Raw genomic sequence first — 16,487 nt, 5'->3', positions numbered from 1 at the left:
CAAATGACATTAGTATACGTAGACTGTGGCATTTTATTGTATTTGTAGCTTTTCTTAACAAAATTTCCATTTTACTAATTACCATAGTTTTTTTTTTTTTTTTTTTTGCGTTTAGATACTATAGTGAAAATATTTATAACAATTTTGAAAGCGCAAAAAGGTCCTAGGTAAAAAATTGTGAAATACAAAAATTACCTCAATCAACAAGATCATATGAGTGCAATCAATCTCAAGCATACAATGGCTCCTGATGAAATAATCATACCTTTAATTAATTCCACATCGAACATATAATGCATCGAGATGGTACGAGATGAAAGACATAGGTGTAGATCTACATGATCACATGCTTCATTTTAAACCTTTCAAAATTAAAGAATGGTATAGATAACGATACACGATCCAAAGCCTTAGTTGCACCGAATGTTTCGAGAAGAAAAAATTATGTATTGTTGCCTCACAGAATTATTCATTTAATTTTTAGATTTTGGGTCTTAGTGACACCCACAGGACTCACAATTAATGAATTATGCTAATATTTTTAGCAAGCATTACTGGAGATTTTTCAAATATAAGACTTTTGCATTATTAAATCTCTCGCTTTGATAGTACCAATAAATCATAAAAACATATATGAAATTTATGAAAAAGTGATGGTCGGTCATGCTTTTCTTATTTTGTTACCGTACTTTGTTATGTTTTTGTAAATAACTCCATTATTATCATTATTATTTTTGAATGAAAAATAAAAATCCAAAATAATGGGTGAATCAAGAGAAGAATGGGCCGAAAGGAAGACAAAATGGGCCCGACGAGAGCCCAGGGCGGGGGAGGGGAGAGGGAAGAATAAGGGAAGCGCCGAAGAGGACAAAGACAAAGAGCAACGAAGAATGGCAAAAATAAAGAATAATTTCGAGGAAAGGAGGATCTCGCAAGGATGTAAAGTTTTTCAAACAAAACACCTCCTCGCCTCTACATATATGGAATGGAAGGAAGCCAACATTGCTTTTATATCTCGATTGCCGCCCCCCTTCTCTTTCTCTCCCATTTTCTCTTCCCATTTCTTCCTCTCCCTCCTCCCTTTCCTCTCTGCAAGTCTCTTCCGTTTCATCTCTCGGTCGCTTTGCTCCACCCCCAGTTCGCCGTTTCGTTCTTCGCCAGGTACGATCCCCTTTACTGTTTTCCTCACGCTACTGTTGTATTGCCTGAATCATGCTTCTTTTCCCTGATTTCTTGCTTTTGTTTGTCGTTTTGTGTTTTTTTATGGTGGGTTCTGTTCGGTTTGATTGTTTTTTGTGGTTCTTTCTGTGTTTTTTATTCTTGATTTTTTCTCGATTTTCGCTCGAGTTCCGAACTATTGAACGAGGTCAGTTGAAGGTTTTAGGGCGCTTTGTTTTAGATTCAAGAAGGTGACTCGTTGAATAGTTTTACTCACGGTTCAATTGGTTTAGGGTTTTATGCTTTTTGGTTGGGGGTTCTGTTCTGGTCGTGAAATCTTAACCATATATTAGCTAAATTTAGGGCTTTATTATTTTCTGAGTTCATCAGAGGGTTTATTTTTAAATCATAGTTTCAAGGGCCGTGATTGGGGGAAACAATCATGGATGAAATGGGTAAATAAAATGTGGATTTAGACAGTGGGATAGAGTCCAATTGGCGTCCCGTTATTTTTAGAACACGTTTGGCATTTTTTTTGTTATTTTTTGTAGCAATTTAATTCCACCAAGGGTTTAAATTTCTAGCAGAATTTATGATCAAGAAGTATATATATAATATATATTAATTTCAAAATCGACCAAGTTATCTGTTTATATATTTATTTGAGTTACAAACAAAAAAATAGTGTGAATAGTTTCTCACAAAAAAAAAAAAAAAACATAAATAATTTATGTAAATTAACGTTAATGGTAGAAAATAAAAAACGGAGTTGTTGGTTCATAGATCAAACTCCGTCTTGATTCACCGAATTGTGTATAAATTAAACAGTTTTTTAGTAATAACAACTAAACAGATTAAATTGATGCGCACATTCTTTTATGAATTAAACAGACTTTTAATTATGATTCCTAATGGATATTTCAGTTCTTTGGTATTTTTGTCATGTATTTTCTTTTTTAGGTCGATGATGTGCAAAGTAAGAGAATTCTGTATTTTTTGTTTTGAACGTTCAACTCATTTGTTCAATTTAATGTCGACTTCTTGGTAATTACATTACAATAACAATGGTTCGACCTCCTAGTTATTTCAATCTGAATTACTTCTCCATTTTTGTGGACGATTCTACTTTTTCAGGCTTGAAAGACAGAAAGAGCTGTCGGGATGAGCATTCAAAGTTCAAATGATCTACATGATTGGAGTTCAAGAGTTATTGAGAGAAGAACAGTGTTGGACTTCGACTTGAATTGTCCACCCCCAGACGAGTGCATTGATCCAACTGGCCTGCCTGATGAAGCAGCGCAATACTACAATCATTACCAAGGACAAGCCACGGACGCCATCGACGAGGACATTGCTATAATTTCTCCTAGGAAGTTTGCTGAAGTATGTAACATTTTTGTAATATTATGATTGCATTTCTTACTTAGGCCACACTGGGGATTTAAGATGATGTCAAATTTTTTAGGCCAGGAAGAATTTTCGCAGAAACCACTTTGAGAGTGGCTGTGGTGCAGTCATCAGACGTAATGGCAACACAGAAGTTTATGGTGCTCTCTCAGGTTTATGCTCTTTTATTCTATATCTTACACTTCTTTTTATGTATTTCAATGGTTGGTTACTTCTCACTGATAGCGTGGCTACATTACCATTTCCCAGTTTTTCTGCACTTTTTTGTCGCAAACTCAAGATGTTCTTTGAGAATATCACATTCACGTTTTTAGTTTTTTCTTATTTACTTTTACATACTGTGGTGAATCTTCTAAATTGTGGACCTACAACACTGTTTGAATTAAATTTCAGTATAATGCATGTTTGAAAGAGAAAATTCTTAGTTCTTAACATGCAGGCTGCTGTGTTTAAAGTGTTTAAGATCTTTTCTAGTCACCTGTAGGCTTCCTCAGGATAGAACCAAAGCCTTCTTTCTTTCATAACATTCTTGGGCATGTATTTTTATTTTTATTTATATTCATAATCATATGTTCATTACCTGTTCCTCCATTTATTGCTGATCAATTTGTTATTCAGTTGCATCCAATTTTTTTCAAACTCTAGTACCTCCTCGGATAATTTGATTTTTTTTTTCCAAACACATTCCTGCCCAAACTTGGAATCATTATTTTAATTGCAGTCAGTCATGAGATCAACATTCTTTTGATTGGAGGCCTTTTTTTGTAGCTTGCCTCCGTTATTCATGATTATAAAAAAATGAGATAGATTAACACATTTAGTTCATTAACTAACACATGTTCTTTTTGGATATTTTGCAGATGTAACAACTTGGCCCCCTTTTACAATTTGGTCGCCTCTTACAATTAGCAATAATGTATCCTTACAGGAACAACAAACAATTCACAACTTGGACCTTCGCCTAAGCTGTGAAAGCAGTAGTAGGGCCACTAAGGTAGTACTGATTTAGTGATTATTACACTTGCAACCTTTGGAATTGCCTGTTCATTGTTGAAGTCTTTCTTCTATCTTTTATCTGCATATGTTGAAACTGAATGTATATGTGTTTTTGAAAAATTCAGTCCACATTTGTTATAAAAAAAATCAATGTTGATTTCTGTTGTAAAAATATGTGGCTGCTTACTAAAGATTTATCTTGTTCCTTTTTACACAGAAGTATTAGCCAAATGGAAAATAATGAAAAATAACTTTTTGGGACCACATTTTTTAGTTTTAAACAAATATTTTGTGAACAAGTTTTTTTAATAGAAAACTTCTTCTAAAATCATTGTAAATGAGAAAGTGCAACAGAAAGTGGTCAGTTCATCGCCTAGCAATCAGCGTGCATTTTGGTTTCCAATCGGACAGCTCCATTTTCATTATCTCTGGGAAAATATTGATTCAAGTTTTGATAACATCCTTTAGATGCTTATGATATCTAAAACGATTCAAACTATCTGTTGCAAATTTTCATATATTTACATTCTGCTGTGGCTTCTAATATATCTCCATCTTCTTTCATTTATTTTCAATAAAAGTTGTTTTCATAAAAGATGGAAAAAGAACAATAATATGATCTCCGTCTAAATTGCTTCATCTTGTGCAAGTTTTTGTGAGGGGGGGCATATATTTCTCTCTGCCAAATTTTCCATTTTTGTCTTCGAATGAAATTTGCCATTGATTCAAGCTTCTGTTGACCATTGCCATTGGCACACGTCTTGGCCAATGATGTTTTTATCTGAATTAGATTTGTGATGTTTCTTAATCTTATATAAAGCACTTGGATTTTTCTGGTAACTACATTAATTAAACACATCGGATTAAGATCCTTATTTATTAGAGCTTGAAACTAAAGTGTAAACCTCCTTTTGCAGGCAAAAACTGACACTGACATTCCTTCTACACTTGCACTAAGTAGTAGCATCCCACCTACAGATAGGACTTTGCGATGTGCAATCTGCATAGAACCATTGGTTGAAGAAACGACAACAAAATGCGGGCACGTTTTCTGCAGGAATTGCATTGAAACGGCCATAGCTACTCAACATAGATGTCCCATATGTCGGCGAAAGCTTAGAAGACGAGATATTATCCGGATTTACCTTCCTTTTACAAGTTAAAAAAGAAAAAAAAGATGAATACAACACATGAATATTGCATCTGTATTCTTTTTCTGATGATGATGACGACGTCTAGGTTTGTACTTGCACACAGTTGCATTAACAAAATATAGATTTCTTGATTTCTTCTTTTTTTCTTGTTGTTCATCATCTGTATTGAATGAAACTATAAACAAAAACTACAATCTCTTTGATATGAGGTGGTTTGTATTTGACTGAAAAAGACAGACGGTTGATTCATTAAAAATAGTTTATTGATCACTTGAATTAATTAGAAAGAGGGAATGGAAGTGTTGGCTGGCTCTCTTTTGATGAACATCTTTTACAATGCTTTTCTGTCTTCTTACTCTAAGGATATATATTTTGTGTTCCTCAGCTCCTTGAGAAGGCGTTTCTAATTTTCCTGCCTTTTAAAAATGGGATTTCTTGTTCCTTGTTCATCCATGGTGGAAAAGAATCTAAAAAACAGGTGGCTTTGCTTCTTATTTATGCTTTTGTGTCTTCATGTGTTTGATTTTCGATTAATTAGTTACCTACAAAACGATGTTTCTTTTTGTTTCTTCTTTTCACGTTCTTTAGAAAACGTAAACTTCGTAAAGAACGTTTAAGATGAAATTGTTGTTAAAGTAGTTTTAATTTAATATTTTCAACCAGTTTGATTATTTGAATTTGAAAGTAGTACAAATAAATAATCACTCTTCAATCTTCACCTATTTGAAGTTTAAGTGTCTCATACTTTTCATTATTTGTTGGTTTTTCATCTTAATTGTACTAAAAGAATAAAAATAAAAAGCCTAGAAGAGTCTAATTCAAAAAAAATTAAGATTACACTCAAACTTGAGTTAAAAAAATGAATAATCGATCAAAAAAATATTTATATTCATATGTATTTAAATGATTTATTAAAATTCATGATATAAAAGTAAGAAAAATATAAAATTTATTTTTTTATTATATTTTGAAAATAGTTTTAATTATTTGCTATCTATAAGAATTAAACCAGAAATAAAAACTAATGTGGTTAAAAAAATTTATAACCTATAGTTTGTGCATTAATCAGATCATAATTTATGTAAAACTATATATTATTGAAATTAAGGAGTATATTTTGTTAAATGTGTTGGAGGATACGCGACGATCGAAAAAAGGGTAGAAATTGTAAAAGATATAAATTTAGAGCAAATTTTGAAGAAAACAATAATTTTAGGTTGAAAATTGCAATAATCTAACAAATTTAGGGTAAAAATAGAAAGAAAAACTTCTAAAATATTCATCACATATATTTTGAAAAACCCTTTCGCCTCTCAATTTCGCGGGCTAAATCTTGCAAGGCGAAGCCCATATTCAAGCGCTCGGCCTCCATTTTCGGGTTTGGTCCAAATAAGCTGCCATGGCCATGGGAGAACTGAAATTTCTCTCTACTTCTTCATCGTTTTGAATTTTTGTACAGACGAACAACGCGGAGAATCAGAATCTCTCTCGGTTCCGTGCAAACTCAGGCAGAATAAGGAGGAAAATGATGCCGGAATCGATGGAAGCTACACCGTCTGTACCTCCAAGCCTCGATCTCCAAGCAGTTCGCAGGTTTCTCTCTGTCTTGCTTCTGTGAGTCCTAATTATGTGTAACAACGTATAATCGACGCCATTTTTGTATCAGCGAGCTGGAAGAGCTGCAGAGATCTTTGGAGGAAAACGAAGAGTCTACGACGGATTCATTAGGTTCTGAGAAGTTACTGAGGGAGTGTGCTCTCCATCTCGAGGTTTTCTACTGCAGTTTATCTTACTTTTCTCTATCCGGGCCTTTTGTGTTAAGAGAAATGTGTGGCTCTTTTTTTTTTGAATGTGCAGAGCAGAATACAGCAGGTTCTGTCCGAATACTCTAACGTTGATAGTTTCTTGGGGATTGACGATCTAGGTAACATATTAAGCTTACTTTTATATTTCTTAAGGTTTGAATGCATTTATGTATGTGCATTTCAGAATTTCGTTCTCCATTGTGTTAGATGTTCTTTCCTTCATCTCAGCTACTTACTAAATTAACGACTTACATTCCTTTCCTGCTTTCTGATCCATCTCTCCAATGTTTTTTCCTTCGTAATTTGTTGAGTCTATATGTAGATGCATATGTCGAACATATGAAAGAGGAACTTGTCGCGGTGGAAGCTGAAAGCAGCAAAATATCCAATGAGATCGAGGTTCTTAAGAGAACCAATATAGAAGGCAGTCTCTCCGTTTATGTTTTGATTTATACCTTTCAGCCTCCTATTTGTGTTGACGTCCTCCTTTGGCTTTCATTTACAGATTCTAATAAATTGAAGATGGATCTTGAAGTATTGAAACTGTCGTTAGATCGTTTTCCTTCACAGGTTGGTTTCTATTGCAAACAAATTTTTACTATACCAACAGTTACTTAATTAGGTTGAGATGATGGAGACCATGCTTTGATGCATATTTTTCTTGAAAGTTGCAATGCTAATGTTGAAAAAAGACATCAAGTAATTCCAACTATGGAAGGTGGTTGGCTTGTATTCGTTTCAATAATTAGGCGAATGAGGAATAAGGACAAAAACCAGACGGAGGAAGTTCTAGGAAATCTAACACCTTAATTTTTTTCACCGAAGCTGTACTATTTAGTAGGTTTGCTCCTTCAGTTATTTAAGTGGTTTGATTTGTCAGTATGTAAAAAAAAAAAAAGAAAATAGATTCTTTAACATATCGGATAAGATATTTTGCAAACGTTTCTCTAGGCATTACTGCCAATGCTTTGTTTTGGTCTACATGTCTCTCTCTCTCTCTCTCTCTCTCTCTCTCTCTGCTTTTTTCCCCCTCCTTCCAACGATTACCTTATTTTCAATTTGATTCTGTGGTTTGATTTTGTCAATTTTGTTTGGCCTAACGTATGATTAGCTTAACTTGTTTATACGCCTAATCAAAAGGTTCTTCTCCAAATGAGACTGTCTGCCACCATGTTATCATTACAATTTACAATCTTGTAGGATCCTGAAGAGGCCACATTTAATTGCAGCTCTATGAATGGCGAAGATCCGATGAACGTGATAGTCAACCGTGAATGCAATGCATTTGAGGTTCGTTCTATCACTTTATTGCTTCTGACTTTATTTTTGGTGGTCATATGTTCCCTATCAATTATAAGTAAGTTCCTAGGGAGCGTGCAATTTAATGATGCTGAATTAAAATGCATGGTTTCACTAACTGTTTTTTTTTTTTTTAAAGGAAACGAGAATTTCATCAAGATAATAAAAATTATACGAAGATTAAAAGTACACATGAATATTGCATAGAAGCAAAACAAACGAAGGATCAATAGGTTTCATTAACTGTTTCAACCATGACTTTGTATCTCAATGACAAACTATATGTGGTTTGACTTGTTCTGAAGTGGTTCTTCTTTTACCCATTCATATATACAAGGCTTACAATCATCAACTATTTTATGAAACTGTTTATGCTTCTTCCAGGTTTTGGAACTTGAAAGTCAGATCGAGAAGAACAAAAAAATTCTAAAATCTTTGCAGGAAGTAGATGAGATATTTAAAAGGTAAGTTGTGTTTTGAGATGTGAATTGTTATATTTAAATCTCTTGATCTTAAAACCACCTTCAGTTATGCAACTCGGTTATGTCTCTAACTTGAGTCTCCTGAGCTTAAGATTTTTAATCTAAGATCAATTAACCTATGATCCGTAAATTAGGAGCATGAACAATAGAGAAACATTAATAAGACAACCAAGTTGATTCAATCAAGAGTAATAAGAAATTGATCTATAAAATTTGGAGGTCATCAGTCCCTAAGAGCTAAAAGTTTAGCTATTCATGTTTAGCGCTACACAATCAAATGGGTTATAAAATGGGTTATGCTATTGCCATGGCATTGTAGGTAGACGAGGGAAATTAGAAGTTCGGAGCGCCATGCCATGACATTTATGCCTTGTGGTAGCACCATTTTCTTGTTTTTTCTTTGTTCTGCTGTAGCACCACATTTTCGCGACAAGCACCTAGGTGCTATTCCCTCGGGTATTAGGCTCCTATCTTTGTATGGTATTCTTCTCGCACAGAGATTCTGATTTTCTCCAAATATCTTTATAGAGTCTAGATCTTCATCTCTCCTTCATTGTTTTATTCATAGAGAATAAAATTATATATGCACAAATCGGACATGATTATCGCAAAAGTAACAACAATCAAGTTATAGTTCACATGAATTATATCTCACGAAATGTGCTATCAATTTAATACCAACGATTTCTCTCTCTCATCCTCCCTCCTAATTCTCTCCTTTTAGTTTGGATGTTATTGAGCAGGTTGAGGGCACAATTGGTGGTATGAAGGTCATTGACGTCGCTGATAATTCCATTAGATTGTCATTACATACACATATTCCAAACGTGGAAGATTTTTCAACTTTACAAAGACTTGAAGGTTTGATTGAGAAATCTGAATTGGATCACGAGTTGATAATAGAAGTTTTGGATGGGACAATGGAGTTAAAGAATGCTGAGGTATATTTCGTTGAGTACCACAATTAATTGTATCCGTGGCTATCTTGGTCTAATCATTATTAGAATTTAAAAAGTGATTCCATCTGTTGGCACCTCTTTATCTTTCTTTTATGTAATCTCTGTTGAAGTGGCTTGATTCATTAGTAATTTGCACAGATCTTTCCTGCTGATGTCCACTTGCACGATATCATCAATGCTTCAAAGTCAATCAGGTATGTTCCCTATAAGATTCCTTTATGCACTTGGTTCCATTGTAGTCAAGAAGAATTGGGAGAAACCGGAAAGATTCTGTTTCTTAAATTGTAGTGATTTGGCTACTATTTGAACTCTTTTGGTCGGTTGGAATTGGAATCAAGCTATTTGAGCTGTTACTAAGTAGCCTTATTTTCACACAGATAGAGAGAGAATAACGTTAATGGAACCATGCAGCAGTTTAATTAAGCATATCTAGCTGCGATAAATATCATATAATGACATCAGATCTATTTATCCGTAGTTGGAATGATTTGGCTACAATTTTGCAATAATTTTCCACTTATGGAACTGAGCAATTTATCTGACCCATTCATTGGTTTTGCATGAGCAGCAATTCTTCATTGGAATGGTTTGTAAGAAAAGTACAAGATAGGATTGTTTTGTGTACTCTTAGGCGGTTTGCTGTGAAGAGTGCAAACAAATCATGGTGAGTCTCGTAAAATTTTCAGATCTCTTGTATAAGTAAAGTTAATGTATAAATAAATCGTAGGGATTTCCCCCTCTTCTTGTGTCCATCTCCCTACAGGAATTGGTCAATTGGATGGGGAATGCACATCAATTTTGACTTAAAATAACGTAATTTCTATCTTTTATTAATTGTTGAGACTGAAGTACTTACTTTTCATGCAGTCATTCCTTTGAGTATTTGGATCAAGACGAAATGATAATGTGTAGTATGATTGGAGGGATTGATGCGTGTATTAAGGTGTCTCAAGGTTGGCCATTAGCCGATTCTCCTTTGAAACTTATTTCACTCAAGAGCTCAGATCATTATACAAAAGGAGTTTCTTTAAGCCTCATTTGCAAGGTGGAGGTAAGATGGCTCTCGTTTTCCTTTTTATCCTTTTTTATTTTTATTATTGATACCTGAAAAGGTCTATTGGTAACATCTCATGTCTGCCAAAAGCTAACTGGATCAAATCAGTCTACATATATAATGGATGTCATTGGGACATTATGTGTTATATGCATCTTTCTGATTATGTTTGAATCCTTCAGAAAATGGCAAATTCCTTGGACGCTCATATTCGCCGAAATCTATCAAGCTTTGCAGACGCTGTTGAGAAAATATTGAAGGAGCAGATGCATTTAGAACTCCAAGCTGACAGTGGTTAAAACCTTTGGCTCTTCATCAAGCGATTCAGGTTTCTATATTCTATCTACTTCTTATAACTGTCCTGTAAAGTTGTTTCTGATGAATTTTCATGCTGAAAATTTTAGCTTATATATTCCTTTTGTCTGTATAGACTAAAAACTCGTTTATTTATTTATTATTTTTTTATAATGGAAAGACACCTAGGTCTCAACTTAAGGCGATACACATCTAAATAGAAGTATTTAAAAAAAAAATCAAATGAACCAAAATCTTTGATACTATTTGTGATCTACTACTATAATAGATTATGAAATTTTTAAATATTTTCGGAAGTTATCATTTAAATTAATTTTCCATGCATATATAAGACACCTTACCCCTGAATTATAGATAGAAGTTGAGACCTAGAATGGGCGAATTTGTTTTTTTAGGTCACCACCACACAATTTTAGGCCCCAATTTTCATTCAATATTTCAAAGGAATTCTACTTCAACAATAGTTTTGTTGTTTTTTTAAAAGGTCAAGAGTAACCTTGTCTATCAATAAGTTTTCAATCTAAAGCCTAGAATTTGAGACCGTAGACTAACTTAACATAACCTCTGATTTAGATTTACATAATGCTCACGAGCTTCAAGGATCCAATTTTTAGAATAATTTACATCACAAGTTGCAAGTAAAAATAAAAGGAGACTATAAACAAGATATAACATCAGGCTCGTTTATATCATTGGTAGTGTATCAAGCACAACAGTCAAATTACTGACTTGATACAAAACTTAATCTTTCTGCGAAAACAATTACAATTGTTGAATCATCAAAAACCAAGACTAAATGTTGGAGAAAGAGAAGAACATTGATTGGTTATATAGAAATCTCCCAAACCCTACAATTTTACAATGTATCTTCAAATGTTAGCGCTATAGTAAACTTCTATTCAGTACCTTATCCCTTTGTTTATCACAACCTGTAACGTATATCGTATGGCTTTTTCTTTTTTGATTCTTTCTTTCTTTTTGTAAAAAAAAATAAAAAAATAAAAAATTGAATCTGTACCTCAAAGATGAAAAGTGAGAACCAAACAAACCTTCAAACTCCATTTGCCTTTGCTAATATTGTGCCCACCAGGTTTGCTTCTTTCTTACAATAAATTAAGAATCTTCCATCCAAAAATCTGTCCTCCCCCCAGCAATGGCCACCTCTTTGGATGATAAGAGAAAATTTACAATTTTTTTTTTCTAAACAAGTCTTCTTCTTTTGTTATTATTATTATTTTTTTAAAATTTGCTACGCTGCTGGGGGTGTTTGTTAGTCAGAATTTGTGTTTGAATTAGGCCGTTTCGGGGACCTAACGACAATTGGGACATCGGAGGATGGAGAACTCCCCATATCCCTAGTTTTATGTAGGAGAAAAGTTCCGGAAAGAATAGTAACAAAACCGCATAGTTCTGTTGCAATTTGTGATGCATTTTGTGAATCCCAGTCCTGTAGGTAAAATAAAAAGCCAATCAGGGCAGATAAGAGGAATTTAGGGAAAGAATAAATGTGATATAAATTACCTTAAACATAATCATACTGGCAAGGATGGTGAGCGATGTGAACATCACATAGTAAACTGGAGATACTACGGCAGTGTTAAAGGTGTCCAGAGCCTGCATGATTTATAACATAGATTCACTTCTCTCGCGATACCAACTTTATTAATATTATTAGGAAACGAAAGCTGATATCATAATCAATCTATACAATAAGATAGAAATAATACAAAATAACGTGATAAATAAATTATGCAATACAATCCCCACATTTGATTGGTACTATATATGTATGTATATCAATTGCTTCGAAAATTAAGATTGGTACGGTACATCAACCATTATCTCTTAAATTATTTTGGAATAAAAATGTTATAGTTTAGGTAAAAAAAACTCTCAACTTGACGAGGGCTGTCGGTTCGAATACTGACAGATATAAAAAAAAACACTTTCTACAAACTAAGATTTTTTTTTTTGTTAAATGCTCGAGGTGAATATCTATTAATTAATTTAAAAAGAATTAAATTAATTTTGGTTTTCCACTAATTTTTTCTAATAGATTTTTCATGAAGGGCGTTGGGTTAAGCATTTAATTAGTTTTATATCTTTTTAATTAAACAAATATACCACAACTATAATGTTATATATATATATATGAGAGAGAGAGAGAGAGAGAGAGAGAGAGAGAGAGAGGGTTGGAGTTGAATAGATTATTTTTACCTTGTTTAAATAGTTGACTTGTAAAATGCTACCTCCAGTCACAATGACGGTAAAAACCCACGTCTCAAAGTACTTAAACTGATTCATCCCTGAAAATGTGAGCTTAAGTGCAATTCCTACTGCTTTGACGCTCATAACCTACACAAAAATTAATTAATTAATTAATTAAATTCAAAAACTTATTTAATTAAAAAGACGTAGAAATCATATAGTTTTATGAGAACAAACCGTTAGAGAACCCATGAGAGAGCAAATTCCGACGTAAACAACCATGTGGGTTTGTCCGTATCTTGGCACATATCGAACAATCAGAACAACAACTAGAACCAAAACTATCACCAAGTATACTATAAAACCTGTTAATAACCCAAAGTTTATTAGTTTAAATCCATCAACACTGAGATTAAATTCATTCAACCATAAATTTCAATAAAAGCTTCATTAGTCGCATGTTATATTGTATTATATATATATATATATATATATTATATATATATATATTGATTAATTATAAGATTATGGAAATATTTTCATTCACATTCTTTTTGGAGTAAAAGAAACATTCTTTCCCAACACTTGAAGTTGATTGTAAAAGATATTGCCAAGTAGTAACTAAAGAAAACAAGTAAATTTTTTTAAATGACAAATCTACTAAAATATATATTTACAAAAGATAACAAAATGTCATAACATACATAGTAGACGCGATATATAGTTGATAAACAGTAAAATTTTGTAATATCTGAAAATATTTTGATTCATTTTACTATATTTTACAATGATTGTCAAAGTTTAGGGTGCACAGGAATGAAGTTAAAAGTTCATGGTAAAATTTGATAAATAATAAGATAAAAAAGAATGATGCTATTTTCCTTACTTGAAAAGTTAAAATACCCCCGATTTCCTCATTCAATCAAAACTAGCTAATTAGAGAGAGAGAAAACTAGTATATACTTGAAGTCTACTGTTTGTATAAACTATATAAGCACATTCAAGGTTTGAATTAAAAGCATGAAAATATAATATATATATATATAGGGTGGAAGGAATTGAGAAACCTGGCTCCGTAGCAAGCACCCAAACTTCCTTGACAGATTCAATATTTCTCTCCTGAGGAGCATGCAAAACAATAGTTGTTGATCCCACCACACACAGAACACATCCGAGCATGCCGAATATATGTAGCCTTTCCTCTAAAATGAAATGAGCTAGTACTGCACTGCAAAACGGTGTCGTTTCATTATATTACTCAAAACTCCAAACATGCTTACTACTCTCATCAATACATTCCCACACATTAGCACCAAGTACGTTAAGTACCACAAGTATATATGCATCTACATATTAATTAAGTATTATCAATATTGACAATAATATATGGGCAAGTAAGCTGTGATTTAATTACTTCCAAACCTGGCTGTCATTAGTATAACATATAGATGTATATTATGTGAGATATCGATTTACTAAGATTAACGTCAGACCTTCCATCTTATGCATAATACATGGATAATAGATGTATAATGTTTCAAAAGTAATATATGAGTGTTAAATTGTTATATACCTGAAAATTATACTTAAAGCTCCCAAAGGAGTTACGAGAATTGCAGGAGCATAAGCATAGGCAGCGAAATTAGCAACTTCTCCAACAATCACTGCACAAAATCAAATAAACTGATGATTGTTAGTAAGAACATTATTATTCAAAGCAAACTAATATAACATCTCAGCCTCTGTTACTTATGAACCTGCTTTTATTGTGATATGCAAATGCTGCAACAGTTATCCAACTCTAAATCACTCTTTTCAATAGTATGCAACTCAACTCAAGAAGGTGATTTAAGGCATGTGTGGAAGTAATTTTGAAATGGTTAAAATCACTTTTGTCATGTCTAAATAAAATCACTTAAATTTAATTTAATATTTTATATTACACATTTAAGTGCAATTTTTATATCATTAAAATTGATATTGAGAGGTGATATTAAAAATGATAAAAGTAATTGTTCCATTTCATAATCATTACGAAACATGTAGGTTATGGAAAGAAATTCTATGAATGATTATGATCTATGATCTATACAAAACAGTATAGCTCCGAAAGGAAAATGAAATTACCTATTACATTTTATACATGAACTACTCTTGGTAATTGAGAATAAACATATGATTCTGTTTGGACAAATGCAATAATGGAGGAGGAAAACAAGAGAAATGTCAATGCAGAGAGGCATACTTGAGCTCCTAAATATGGCAAAATTAGAGATACTCATAATTCCAAAGAGAAAAGCAGCGGCAACTAGTTTGTACCTTGTAACTTGAAGTATTCATATTCATAGATAAGAATTCTTCGACTTCCTAAATCTTAATTAACTACTTGAATTCGGAGAAAGAAACACTCAAAAGAGGAATCAACTGGAAAAAAAAAAAGAGATTAAACAAACACACACGAGCAGAGTTTGAAAATTCATCAAACAAAAATTCAAGTTCAAGTGCTAGTGCATGTGGTAATGCTTTCTTGAGAACGGCGGCTAGTTTTAGCAATTCGAGGTTTGAACGTGATAACAATATGAATAAGAAACGAAATGAATGAAGAAGAAACTTACTACTTATCATCCCAGCCCACCACATAGGTTCATACAAATACGAATATCCTCCAGAACCTGGTCACATGAAAACAAGTTCAATAAAACAAGAAGAAATACAACTAAAATCTACAAATTATCAAAACATCGGTTCTAACTACATACAAAGCCCTACGTTAAATCACGAACTTAATCGCTTCAACTTTTACACAAACACGAAATTCAACCATTAATTAAATCGAAATTATTCCAAAAAGAGGATTAATAAAAACGTTCAACCAAACCTGCTCTGGTTCCAGAAGCACCGGCTTTCATAAGACCTTTCTTCTTGATAATGAAGCTACTACCTATGAAGATACTGGAAGAGACAGCAAGAATGAGGCCATGGATGTTATCGGAAGATAATCCCATAGCTTATAGAAACGGAAAAGAAAGATAATCAGAGATAATCTTTCAATGCCGAAATAGACGAACCGGTTAGTTCCTGCGAAGGATTGAACATCAAGAAATTGCATTACGGAGAAAGAAAAAACAACGAATAATGCATTGTTATTATAGATATATCTATATATATGAAATTAATGTTATGATTGTGAATAGAATTAAAAGATAACTGCAGACACACAGAAAATGGCGGAAACCTGACCTTCATAACATCAATTGCTGATGGATTTTGAAGCTGGAGATCGAAGAAGGAACGAATCGGATCGGAAAGCGAATGGAAATGAAACGGAGGGAAAAAGGAGAAGAGAGAGAGAGAAAGGGAATGTGGGAATTGGGAGCGCTAAGTGGCGAACGGTGAGTCCGTTACATTTTTGTTTTCTTTTTCCTTTTATTATTATCATCATCACCATCATTATTATTATTAAATGGTTATTTTAATTTGATAAAAAAAAAAATATTGTCCACAATTTAAAACTTCCGCCACCGAATCCCGCGTTTCTTTTGCAGTTACGTCTTGCTATCTTTGTTATTTATTGCAACGAAACTGAAAGAAACTACGACCCCGTTTCGCTTCTCTCTATAATTTGGGTGGGAATTCAAACTTCCTCTACA

The 16,487-nt window shown here is 33.1% G+C and overlaps 3 protein-coding genes across 3 annotated transcripts; 2 read left to right on the top strand and 1 right to left on the bottom strand.

Moving 5' to 3' along the window:
* The first annotated feature begins 892 nt into the window (after window positions 1-892).
* Window positions 893-5,040, top strand: LOC101211386. Its single transcript, XM_004133938.3, has 5 exons — window positions 893-1,161; window positions 2,293-2,541; window positions 2,624-2,717; window positions 3,426-3,559; window positions 4,479-5,040. The coding sequence occupies exons 2-5, from the start codon at window positions 2,320-2,322 to the stop codon at window positions 4,722-4,724; spliced, it is 696 nt and encodes a 231-aa protein (XP_004133986.1). The 5' UTR covers window positions 893-1,161; window positions 2,293-2,319; the 3' UTR covers window positions 4,725-5,040.
* A 984-nt stretch (window positions 5,041-6,024) lies between these two features.
* LOC101211137 (hypothetical protein) lies at window positions 6,025-10,814 on the top strand. The gene is made up of 12 exons (XM_004133937.3): window positions 6,025-6,308; window positions 6,382-6,484; window positions 6,573-6,639; window positions 6,843-6,944; window positions 7,026-7,090; window positions 7,721-7,810; window positions 8,204-8,283; window positions 9,026-9,242; window positions 9,399-9,454; window positions 9,829-9,924; window positions 10,128-10,311; window positions 10,497-10,814. Exons 1-12 carry the CDS (start codon window positions 6,241-6,243, stop codon window positions 10,611-10,613), a joined length of 1,245 nt encoding a protein of 414 aa, XP_004133985.1. The 5' UTR covers window positions 6,025-6,240; the 3' UTR covers window positions 10,614-10,814.
* A 477-nt stretch (window positions 10,815-11,291) lies between these two features.
* On the bottom strand, window positions 11,292-16,249 carry LOC101210887 (probable magnesium transporter NIPA2). The gene is made up of 9 exons (XM_011652569.2): window positions 16,078-16,249; window positions 15,716-15,915; window positions 15,453-15,509; window positions 14,411-14,501; window positions 13,905-14,065; window positions 13,075-13,202; window positions 12,847-12,984; window positions 12,151-12,243; window positions 11,292-12,076 (listed from the first exon to the last, which is right to left on the bottom strand). The coding sequence occupies exons 2-9, from the start codon at window positions 15,840-15,842 to the stop codon at window positions 11,900-11,902; spliced, it is 972 nt and encodes a 323-aa protein (XP_011650871.1). The 5' UTR covers window positions 15,843-15,915; window positions 16,078-16,249; the 3' UTR covers window positions 11,292-11,899.
* Between the last annotated feature and the right edge of the window lie 238 nt (window positions 16,250-16,487).

Source organism: Cucumis sativus, chromosome 3, assembly GCF_000004075.3.
Source record: "Cucumis sativus cultivar 9930 chromosome 3, Cucumber_9930_V3, whole genome shotgun sequence".
Lineage (NCBI taxonomy): Eukaryota > Viridiplantae > Streptophyta > Magnoliopsida > Cucurbitales > Cucurbitaceae > Cucumis > Cucumis sativus.
The sequence above is the reverse complement of the archived record's forward strand: the minus strand, read 5'-3'. Positions and strand labels throughout refer to the sequence as shown.

Bases quoted from the DNA above. Each gene is read 5' to 3' on its own strand.
- LOC101211386 (XM_004133938.3), top strand. From the start codon at position 2,320: ATGAGCATTCAAAGTTCAAATGATCTACATGATTGGAGTTCAAGAGTT. The intron at 2,718-3,425 runs GTTTATGCTCTT...GATATTTTGCAG, and splicing joins AGTTTATGGTGCTCTCTCAG to ATGTAACAACTTGGCCCCCT. The intron at 3,560-4,478 runs GTAGTACTGATT...CTCCTTTTGCAG, and splicing joins GCAGTAGTAGGGCCACTAAG to GCAAAAACTGACACTGACAT.
- LOC101211137 (XM_004133937.3), top strand. From the start codon at position 6,241: ATGATGCCGGAATCGATGGAAGCTACACCGTCTGTACCTCCAAGCCTC. The intron at 6,945-7,025 runs GCAGTCTCTCCG...TTTCATTTACAG, and splicing joins TAAGAGAACCAATATAGAAG to ATTCTAATAAATTGAAGATG. The intron at 10,312-10,496 runs GTAAGATGGCTC...TGAATCCTTCAG, and splicing joins GCCTCATTTGCAAGGTGGAG to AAAATGGCAAATTCCTTGGA.
- LOC101210887 (XM_011652569.2), bottom strand. From the start codon at position 15,842: ATGGGATTATCTTCCGATAACATCCATGGCCTCATTCTTGCTGTCTCT. The intron at 14,502-15,452 runs GTAAGTTTCTTC...GATTTTGTGCAG, and splicing joins GTGGGCTGGGATGATAAGTA to TGATTGTTGGAGAAGTTGCT. The intron at 12,985-13,074 runs GTTTGTTCTCAT...ATTTTTGTGTAG, and splicing joins CTCTCATGGGTTCTCTAACG to GTTATGAGCGTCAAAGCAGT.